Source organism: Limanda limanda, chromosome 11, assembly GCF_963576545.1.
Source record: "Limanda limanda chromosome 11, fLimLim1.1, whole genome shotgun sequence".
Taxonomy (NCBI): domain Eukaryota; kingdom Metazoa; phylum Chordata; class Actinopteri; order Pleuronectiformes; family Pleuronectidae; genus Limanda; species Limanda limanda.
The window spans coordinates 14,885,358-14,896,760 of record NC_083646.1 but is presented as its reverse complement, the minus strand read 5'-3'; the positions used below and the strand labels follow the sequence as shown (position 1 = coordinate 14,896,760).

At 41.5% G+C, this 11,403-nt stretch overlaps 1 protein-coding gene across 1 annotated transcript; it reads right to left on the bottom strand.

The window, feature by feature from the left end:
- Positions 1–1,018: 1,018 nt before the first annotated feature.
- Positions 1,019–9,342, bottom strand: tbrg4 (transforming growth factor beta regulator 4). The gene is made up of 11 exons (XM_061080563.1): positions 9,266–9,342; positions 6,787–7,297; positions 6,201–6,521; positions 5,639–5,813; positions 5,059–5,216; positions 4,830–4,940; positions 4,029–4,173; positions 3,136–3,375; positions 2,882–2,978; positions 2,652–2,766; positions 1,019–1,935 (listed from the first exon to the last, which is right to left on the bottom strand). The coding sequence occupies exons 2-11, from the start codon at positions 7,201–7,203 to the stop codon at positions 1,834–1,836; spliced, it is 1,881 nt and encodes a 626-aa protein (XP_060936546.1). The 5' UTR covers positions 7,204–7,297; positions 9,266–9,342; the 3' UTR covers positions 1,019–1,833.
- Positions 9,343–11,403: the final 2,061 nt, after the last annotated feature.

Here is an 11,403-nt window from a genome sequence, read left to right as displayed (position 1 = left end):
CCACGGAAGTTGTGTTTTCAGCCATTTGTTGGTTTGTATTTTTGTTGGTTTGTTATCAGGATTATGCAAAAACAACTGAACTGATTTCCACTCAATATTAAAAGGGCAGGCCATGACCCAAGGAAGAACCCAGAGATGGATCAATTAAATGTTTTTCACTTTCCTTAACATTCAGAAATCCATCATATTGAGGGGTCTAACCTTTGTGTGTGTGTGTGTGTATTTGGTGCAGATCCAAATAAAAATCCAGATCTATAGTGGATTTAACTGTGGTTTCATAATGGGACTGTTGCTCCCTGGTGGAGGTAATCGCTGCTGTTTCGGTCTAGTTTGAATTATAAAATACAAGTTTCTTCCTTTGAGGTGTTATTTTACACAACAGTTTCCATTACCTTCAAGTATTTCTATCTTCTCATTTACTTACTAAATGCAGTATTTTTTTTACATCATCTTCTTTACGAAGGTGTAGTCAGAAAAGATGCGTCTTTAGTCTGCACTAAGATGTGCAGACTTTCTGCTGTCCTGATGTCCATGGGGAGCTTGTTCAACCATTTAGGAGCCATGACATCATCAGTCATGATTTTGTTGAACGGCTAGCTCGCAGTGAGGGAGCAGCAAGCCGATTTCTGTCATGAGTCCATGCATTGATCCATTAAACCCTGAACATGTGGACGAATGGGACACCAACCATCTGCATCACATGATGTTCTTTCAGTATAACTAATGTTGGTCTCTGATGTTTCCGGTTAGGATTGTATATGTCTCCCTTCAGTGGAACTCAGTGTCTCTGCCCTGCCTTGCATTAGTCAGTCTTCTTCTTTTTGCCAGTGAGCAGCCTCTGATGTCAAAGAGCTGCTGCTGCTGCCCATGATGTTGTGTAAGCAGTTTCAGGTCAGCAAAGGGTTCATCTGAAAAAAGCCTCACCCATTCTCTTCAGGCTGTTCTTCTTTAACAAACATGCACCTCTGAGATAAAGCATAAAAAGTACTTACTAAGAAATCAAATATCTCAACACAACTTTGCACAAATATTCTGTATTTAGTTCCTCTGATTCAACATTTCTAACTTTAATTGGGCTCCTAAAATGGAATCATTTACCTGATCTCAGAATAATCCCAATAAAAATAACCTGCTGTTCTTAACTTATCCAATTAATGATTAATAAAAATACAAATTCACAAAAGCAGTCACACCAATATGCCAGGGGTGTGTTCAAGCTAGCTGTTAGGTGTGACATGAAGCATCCCTGCTCTGAATACCACACCAGATAGCATCCAATGCATACTGCACACTCCCTGGAAAAACGTGCACATGTACCACACACATGCTCACAAGTCAGACAGTGTGAATGAACTACTAAGAATAAAAAATAAAAAATGCATAGGAATAAAACACCATTAAAACTATTTATTACTTCATCAGAAGACTGACACACGTCTGCAAAGGTAGTTAAATTATTCCAATCTATGCACATTTATATTCCATAACATTTTGTCCAAAACTCTTCAAATGACCCTGGTGCTTCTGACTCTTCTCCTGGATCACATCTTTTCTACCACACAATGTGTTTATTTCCGTCTCTTTGGCTCCAAAAATCTTGCTCGTCATCACCATGGAAACAGGGAAAGCCCCCCACGTTGCCACGGGAACCAGAGTGAAAATATTATTTTCTTTTTCTTCTGACACAAGTATGGGAGAACATTTCTGCAGTGCTGCTGTGGACTGCATGTGTGTGTTTGTGTGTGTGTGTGTATTCCATGTGGTCCGTCCTGTTTGATTGGGAAAGCGATGATTTAACTGAGTTTGCACATTACAATCGGGATTTTTCACAGTTCACTTGGCCATGTCCTCGGCCACAGCCTTCCCCAATTTATCCTTTAGGTACGCCAGTTTCTGCCAGTCAGTCTTCAACTCAAGCCATTCGTAATACGGGACCTGGAAGAGGAAGAAAACAATTTGAGTGCTAATTAGCAAATATCTTTTGATTATTGTTACATAGCAATACATTATACTGTTTTTTGTGCTCAGTTGGGTGCAACACTGCAACCCTGAGAGGATGATGCTGCTATCGGCTCGGGAGCTTGTCCTAAATGAGGGCGAGAGTGCGCGGACTGGCCTAGATGAAGCCGAGCTGCGGCTGGATCTCTATTTATACCACAGACTGCAGCGGGACTCTTCTGACTCTCAGCTCGACCAAAGTATTAACTCCATTGTTTAGCATGGCCTTAGTCTGTCAGATACCCCTGGAGCAGCAGCACTGCTTCTCTGCCTGTGCTCCCTGGAATGATACTCACTCATCATATACCGAACACATCAGAAAATGCATTTATCACTTGGCTTTGGTGTGTGAGTAATGAAAAGAGCTGTAGTCGTACTATGTAAAAGAGCCATACATATTAGTTATAAAGGTGCCTGCTCTGATCACACATGTCTGCCTTAGCCTTTTCCATCACTATATAATGTAAAGACTGTTTAGACTTTGTTTACACTTATTTGTCTACTTTGTGTACAATGTGTGATTATGACTGAATACAAAAAACAATTTATCAATCAAACCAGGAAACCAAACAGATCTGGTCACCCTATATGAAAAAAATAATGGAAGTTTAAAAAGCAAGTCTTGGTTATTCCAAAGTGTTGTCTCTACTCACCTCCACTGTGATGTAGCCGGCCAATTGAAGATGTCGCTTCATCATGACAAACCGGCCCAGAAGGTCTTTGCTCTTTGAACCAAAGTTGGGAAATTCCAAAGCCTTGAAAGCGATCCTAAAAAGAAAAGAGAGGAACAGAGAGAATGTCATAAAATAAGACAGCTGGAGGGATAAACATTTTTTTTTTTTAGATATAATCTCGGCCCCCGTGTTTCACTTCCATGACTCACCGTCGTACCCCTACAGGTAAATCCTGATCTCCCCCCTCACTGGGCAGAGTAGGGCTGTCAACTGGTTTGTTGTCACAATCCACTAGCAGCTCACCATCTGATTAGAGAAGGCTCATGTCAGTTGTATCAAGAGCTGAGTTAAATATTGGTTTTCAGAGTAAAAGTCCTGAAAAACTCAAGTGGTGAAAGGGACAGACTGCATGACCGTGTATGTGGTCTGTCAGTTTATTTATGTGCTCCATTATTCCACTTACCAATAGTCCATCCATACACAGTGTCCACCCCAGTGCGAAGGGCCTCCGTCCGCTCGCCAACCAAACGCTGTAAGGCCTCTCTCAGACCGCTCTGCACGGGGGAGATGTTGGCCGGGACAGACGGGTCAGACAGGGGCGCTAGAGAGTCGGAGACTGAGGAATCTGGATGCTCTAAGTGGAGAGTAGCTGCAATGTGGAGGAGCTTCAGCCGATAGCTCTCTACTCGAGATTCACTGCCCTCTATGATCAAAAAGGAAGGAAACACACAAGAATGATCAAAGAAGTGCTGGCTTCCCACTGGCAAGAACAAGGTTTTTGTAATAAATGCTGTGCTTCATATACGAGAGAAAATGGGATCAATGAGCCTTTCTGAACATGTATCAGTGCTGCACTGCCCTCTACTGCAACAGAGTGGTACTTTGTCCTTCAGTTCACATGGTCCTGAGAGACCACAGTATTTCATAAAAGCAAGTAAATGAGTCATATCATTGCTATGGTCCCGAACAATATACCAGTGGGCCTAATATCCTCTGATACTAACCTGATGATGTGGATGTAGATACAGGCAGATGAACATGTAAATATTTAAATAGAATGATTGGCTAATGTTTGCAAATTTGTATGTATATACGCACCATCACTTCTTATTTGTCTTTCTCTTTCTAATTTTCATTGACATAATACATAAATATTGAAAGACTGCTATAAGTACGATTAACATTATGAAAGAACATTTTTGTGAGCTCTACTGTTAAATACTTAATTCAAAAGCCTGATTTAGTGCACTAATGTAACGTTCTGTAGTTTGTGTATAAAGACCAGGTGCCTAACACACTTTCGCCTGCCCCTCCCGGGTGAGAGGTAGAAGGTGTGTACACAGATATGTGTCTTACCTGACAGTTTGGTACGATGTTGTTGTTGTGTGAGAGGGAGGAGGTGGTGAGGCTTGGCCTGCTGTAACACACACAGAGACCAAACCACATCTGTCTGCAGGAACGGCTCCAGGCCAGAGAGAGACTTCTCCAGCTCAGAGTGGACCTTTTAAACAAAGAGACCGAAAACAAACAGAGAGAAGAGATTGGAGATGTTCAGATAGCAGCAGTGAAAAAGCCTCTGATACAGATGAACATGGCAGTTCAGGCATTGGCGAGCACTTTAATCTAAGTACCGATCTGATACCACGTCTTTAAAGTACATTAGTTTCACCCACATAAAACAAATGTTTTCTTTTACTGGTAGTCACTTCTTCTCCCATGAACAGTACAGTGCAACTGCTGTTTTGGACAAGCGAAGAAGAAAGGATTTCCAGTAGCTTAGAGTTTGCCAAAGCCATTTTAAAATATCAGCAATATGGAAAGATTTCACTCTGGAAAGTCCCACAACTATAACAGCGACATCCGGAATGCTCCACTTCAGTTGTGAGGGGTGGCATTAGTGTTACCAGTATAAGTCTAGCAATGACAATGATTATCACTTCCATCCAGGGTTAGTAGCATACAGCTGTTAAAATGCACAGTACAAGTAACTTTTAAAAAATGCACTGGTGTCCGATATCTGTAATCGGTATTGGCCGATAAGTCCAGGTATCCGTATCGAGAAGAGAAAAATGGTATCAGAGGATCTCCAGAATAAATTCAGGGAAGGATGTAGAAACAACCACGTAAAGCAAACACAGTCTTCAACGTCATTAGTACCTTGCTGAAGAACTCGTCTCCTTTGCTGGGCTGGAAGCCGAGTCTGGCAAAGGTCATGAGCAGATTGCACAGCTGAGGAACAGTGTACGTCTGACTGTTTGCTATGTAGTGCTGGTGAAGAAATGTACAGAGAGAAATGTCAAGTTTAGTTTATCTGATGTTAAACATTGTGCACTGAACTGAATGAGTTAGTCTTGCTGTTGTGTGTGTGTGTGTGCGTGTGACTGACCTCAGCAACGGCCTCGAACAAAGGGATGTGGAGCCACTTGAGGAAGCCCAGTGATTTAGAGCAGCGTACCACATCGATAGAGCTGAGCTCCGGGACTCGGGGCAACAGCTCTGAGGCCATCCGCTGAAATACCTGAGAATGGTGGAAATTCAACCTCCCTGCAGACGAGCAGAGACAGAGATGATACCGTTAGCATGGTACAGTATTTATGAAAAAAAAAAAGGTTTAATGGATGTTCACATCAAGGCTACAATCTGCTCCTGTGAGGAGTCTGCGAAATGGATTGGATTAAGGGAAGTGAGACCAGATTCCTTTTTTGTAAAATGAAAATCTCTGTTGTACCTACTTCCTGCTACAGTGTGTTAGTGAGGAGACGGTCCCTGAATCACTTCTGATTTACACTAAACATGACATTTTGCGCATCATTAATATTCCATTATTCAGGTTTAACAAATATTAAAGATTACAAAATAAGTCTGTAACCCTTCACCGGAGAAATCTTCACACATTTCAGAAGTTAATGTTATATATTGGCCAAGTTCCATTTACGATATGCATACACCAAATTAAGCATCATTACCATAAGCATAAGCCATGCTCAATATGAGTGGAGTGGTGAACTCTGACGACGGCTTCTGGAGCAGGTGGTAGGAGAGCGCTCGGAGGAGAGGGACACTTCTGCGGCTCTGAGCTGCCAAAGATATACAGACCTTACGGATCTCTTCTGTGGAAAATCCCTCAGACAGCTCCAAAGCCTGAGAGAGAAACAAGTAGAGGAACAGTTTTAATGGAGTTTAGGATAATGCATTAAATAGAGCTCTCAGAGATTAGATCCATTAGAACCTCTTCAAAAGGTAGTTTGCTGATTTTAAGCAAGATTTCTTTACTTTCTTAAACATTTCCCCAGGTTGCCACTGCCGACATAATTATTTACATACATTCTAACGTGTATATTCATCATCCACAACTTTTTCTACTATAAGCTCAACTTACTACTTCACATTATTTGTGATTCTTCTTTCACCAATCTGATGAAATTATAGGTATATATTACTTCAGCACAGAAAAAAGGCTAAAGGCAGTAACTTCCACATACACTTTTCAACTGAGACTATAACTGTGGACGTTGTTGACTCTGATACCTTGTCTTCTAATCTGTCCCTCAAGGCAGAAGACATGCGTTCTCCTTTGGAGATCAGCCCGCTGACAGTTTTACTGTCCGCGATTTCGGTCCAGCGCAGTTCCAGTTGCTTTAATGCGCCGTTGACTACCGCTACGTCCTGCTGTCCCTTCTTATTGGCCCCCCAGTCAGCCAGGTAGGCCAGCTGCTTGTAGGTCAGCCTGCGCACTCGCCACAGGACCTCCGTCTGCACAGAGCTGAGGACGGGGTTAGTGGAAGGCACGCCCATGATCCACAGAGCTTTCAAGGCAGACACCAAGTTGCCGTTCCACACCGCAGACACCTGTAAAGAAAAAACACAATCATCAATGAGCAATCTTAACCATGGACGTGACAACTCCCAAAAAGTGAAGCAAAAGAGTCTCAATCGCCCCCTGGTGTGTGCTGACTGTTAAATTTTCCGTCATTGGTCTAAAATTGCAGCGTTTGTAACCAGGACATTTTGGTTTGAATTTCAGACAGTGGGAAGAGGTGGATACTTCCATCTTTATACACGGTCTATGATCTAAACACAGGGGCCGGTTCACCTCTGTATCTGGCTTCCTTACCTGCTGAGACAAGGTATCCATCATATCCATTAGCCTTGGATCCCCCGACAGATCCTTAATGTTACCCTTCGTCCTTAGCACCAACACAGTCCACTTCATCAGGGCGTAAGCAGCTTGGTTACTATTTCCTCCATGCTCCACCCAGGCCAGCAGGATGTCCTCTGGCACAGCCGCCTTGTCCATCAACTCGTCCAGCTTGGTGAATGTAGGCGTGGTCTGAAAGGAGTCATCCTTAGTAATAGTCTTTCCCTCGCTCATTAACCTCTGTGTGACACTGGGCCATCCCTGAGGCCTCGGCACCTCTGCACGTGAAGCCACAGTTGGAGGCAGGCGGGCGGTGACAGCAGTGGCAGCTGGAGCCTGAGAGGAGGCTCTGCAGAGCACACGGGCATATCTGCCTAACAGGCGACTGGCCATCGTGTGTGAGGGACAAGACAGCGGCCACAGGTGGAGGAGGAGAAGGAGGGTTTTCTCACAATTCAGCAGTCGGTGTCAGCATCCCGCATTCAACCTACAGGAAATATTGGCAAGGTTGGAGAAACATATCAGCAAGGAGTAGTTTGTTTGGATCTGCACCAACTTGCACACGCTCATAAATATCAGTCTCAAACACGCCGTTTTTTCCATCAGGATCCATGATTCTTTTTCTTAGGAGTCAATGGAAATATTGGAAAACTTTCAATAAAAAGTTCATGGGTTCCTCGGTGACCCAAACCACATCCAGTTTCATGGAAATCTGCTCTGTGGTATTTGTGTAATGTTGCTTACAACCAAACAAAAATACAAAGCAACAAAAACATTACCTCCTGGTTGAATGGTTTTCGCATAAGTAGTATAGTATAATTTTTAAGGTGTAACAATTGAATTTCCTCGGATGTATAAAATGTTTGGCAGTTAACAAGTGTTTGTCATCCTCTGCTCATAAGGAGGTTTAAAAACCACAACCTTCACTCAGGAGCAAAGATCTGCCTTAAAGCTTTAAAAGAACAACTTGACATTTGTCACGAGAATACCTTTATCATCTGATATGAATTCATAATATTATAGTTTTGTTTTTTATTTAACAATATCTTTTATTGAAGTTTCAAGTGCATATCAAACTTTATGCAGAATTTACAAACATTTTCATTTACATCCCCTCGAACAGCCACTCATTCACACAGACATACAAAAAATAAATAAATAAAATGGACAATGACAACAGACATCAAACTAATGGAGTAAAAAATAAAATAAATAAATAAATAAATAAAAATAAAAATAAGAAAAAAAAGGCAGGATCATTTCACAACCTGTTGTTCAGTCAGTGTTATCCGTTTCATTGGTCAAAAATGACATAAATGATTCCCATAATATTATAATGAATTCATATCACTCAGCCCAGGTTATTCACAAACACCCTCATGTCTCCAGATGCCTCATCCATCTTTGATCAGCCACTGGTGGTGGATGTTGGGACTCTGCAGTGTAATTGTTTAACCCGGAAACACGGGCTCAGATCTGAGACCCACAGTGACCAGTAGCTCCGTGTGAACTCGCTGTGTGTGTGTCACAGTAACATGTGTGTCTCTCTCCTGCAATGTAAATTATATTCACATGGAAAAAATGGAATTACTCCATGTGACATGGATCAAAGTGTCTTGTTTGTTTGTTTTTTTTCTTTTAAATGGACTTCTGTTTTTAGGTATCTGTCTGAAACCAGACATCATGACAAATGAGATGCATACACCTGCAGCGAGGAGTGTATCAATCAAACATGGCGGTGAAGTGAGGGGCAGAAGCTGTAAAAAGAGGTGGGCATGAACTCAGATGGCAGGTGTGTCATGATAGTGTCACACAGACAGTTGGCCTGCAGCAGCAGAAGGAGGAGGAGGAGGAGGAGGAGGAGGAGGAGGAGGAGGAGGAGGAGGAGGAGGAGGAGGAAAGCCGACCTCAATGGAAACGTTGAGCTACAGGCAGTTTTCTTCCTGTTTGGCTTCATGGTGCAGCAGGGAATCACTAACTAATAAGGTCATACTCAATATTAACAAAAGCCAAATTAAGAAATATGTGGTTCCTAGTTGCATTATTCAGTCTTAATTAACAGACACCCTCATGTCTCCAGATGCCTCATCCATCTTTGCTCAGCCACTGGTGGTGGATGTTGGGACTCTGCAGTGCACTGGTTGTTTAACCCGGAAACACGTTTACAGATCTGAGACCCACAGTGACCAGTAGCTCCATGTGAACCCGCTGTGTGTGTGTGTCTGTGTGTGTGTGTGTGTGTGTGTGTGTGTGTGTGTTACAGTTACATGTGTGTCTCTCTCCTGTTGTAAAGTTAACAATCTTCCTCACACACACGCTACGTCAAATCCTGACCTTGTCGCGCGCAGAGGAGACGCTGCGAACCCCGGAGGCGCGTGCACGCGTCTGCCCTCAGGAGACTGACACTCGTGACAGCAGGATCCGGTCTGATCATCTGACTGATCTGATCACTCACCTGTGGAAGTGCAGCGAGACCTTTGGTAGACGAGGCTGTTCCATAGAGGGCTGTTCACATGGACACATCCAGCACTGACAGACAGTCGCGGGGATATGACGTAGGGAGACGTTACGTGATCGGCGCACGCAGCTCTGATTGGTTTAATTCCTTTCTCAGGAATTCTTGTTCCGGGGTCACTGGTGATTTATTTATTTGTTTATGTTCATATGTGTGATGTGTAGATTCAGGTGAGTTTTAAACAATGTCTTCTTTGTTGGACAGGTGGGTATGTTCACATGTTTACTGTCACGACTGCAGAGCCCCCTACTGGTCATCTAGATGAGAGAAACTGTGGAAACTAATTCAGTTTCATTGGTGTTCCATCTGATCAGAGAAAGAATGGGACGTAATTGTTGACACACAATAAAAAAAAAAATTCAACTTTATTTCTGTAGATGAATGAATAAATTGTTTTCCTTTTTACTCCTGTCAATTCCACACATTTAATTATGACTGAAGCTGAAATGACAGGAGATGCAGCCACAGTCAATTATGCAGATTATTTAAACTACTCCATAACAGCAAAGAGTGGAAACATGTTTGATCTAATCTTATTGTAGCACTTAAATGCTTCAAACATTTTTTTTTTTTGGGGGGGGGATCAATCAAAGAAAACCTTTTAAATTGTAATCTAAGCTACTTCCACAACACTGATGATACTAATGTTCAGGTATTTGTCTTATATTTCCACCTCATGGCCACTAGGGGGCTCTGTACTCCCGCTCTGACTTGATCTGTAGGTGCTGGCAGTGAAACAAGTAATGGAGAATTATGCTGTAACCTTTAGGAGGTCTCTTTAATATGATTGAATACAAAATTTAGGTTAGAATATAATCAACATAATTAATTGAAGCAGAAGAGATGTCCTTATTTAAAACTCAAGGGTCAAACTAAAAGAGAAATGCTGGGTGCACATTTCATATGATGCAATTCAATAATGTATTTTGTTTTGATAATTCGTTATTTCTTTTTTCCTTATACAAAATAAAAAAAATACTACATCTTTTAGCCCAAACAATTCACTTTTTTAAACATTTTAATTGGGTTAACCCTTTAACGTGGCTGTTGAAGGCCGAGGGAACATTTCAGTGTGTGTGTTTCTAAGTGTGTCACTGTGTTGGAACCTCTGTCTCTCTTCTGTTACCCCATCAACCACTGTTCTCTCTCCTCTCACCTGTCCTCAATGTGAGATTAGAGCTGATAAAATCAGACTGATAACAACTTTGATTGCACTGTCACTTTGCAGTAAACTCTACAGCACAATGTTGACTCTCCGAAACATATCTTACCTGGCTGCTATTTACCCAGCATGCAACATGTTCTGGGCAGAGGAAGAGACAGGGTGACCTTACCTCAACTTTTACCCAGTACTCGCTTTGTTATACAAATTATTGGAATAATGTGTTTTTTCTAGAAATTGAATCATATTCTCTTGTTGAGAGTAATTTGTCTTACTCTGTAAAGTTTGAATGAATCTAATATATCTCTGTCAATAGGTAGTTTAGTTTTTTGAATATAATCTGGTATATTTTTTATGATGGGATGACTGTAATTAGGTCACTTCATATTCTACAAACCTTATTTTTCTACATTGTCTACTGTAATGGTCCTCTTCAGATGTTCCTGATAGCATGTGGACAGGGCTGCTGACGTATGTCAGATATAATGTCACCCTCAACGGCCACACAAACAAACTTGTCCTTAGTGGTCATGGGTTTCTATTTCAATGAATCTGTGATCCAAAAGCCAACAAAACTCCAAATTCAGGATCATAATCATTTGTTGCATTAATCAACAGATCTGTATAAACAGACTGACAACCAACCTAACTAAAACCAGGTTATTTATGTTTTCTGATTCTGTTTAAAATTGTATCATTGGTTATGTTAGTTTATCAGTAAATGAAGGTACTTAGTCAGTAGTTTGTAGCTGATCAGAGGAGAACACATTTTTCTCATTTGTCATAAAAATGTCATAGTAATGTTAATTAGTAAGTTAAAATATCAGCAAATAAAAGATTAAAACTCATGTTGCTTTGCAAATCTCAAATAGTTTTACACCTTTTCTCATCTTGGACTTGTTTTAATTCATCATAT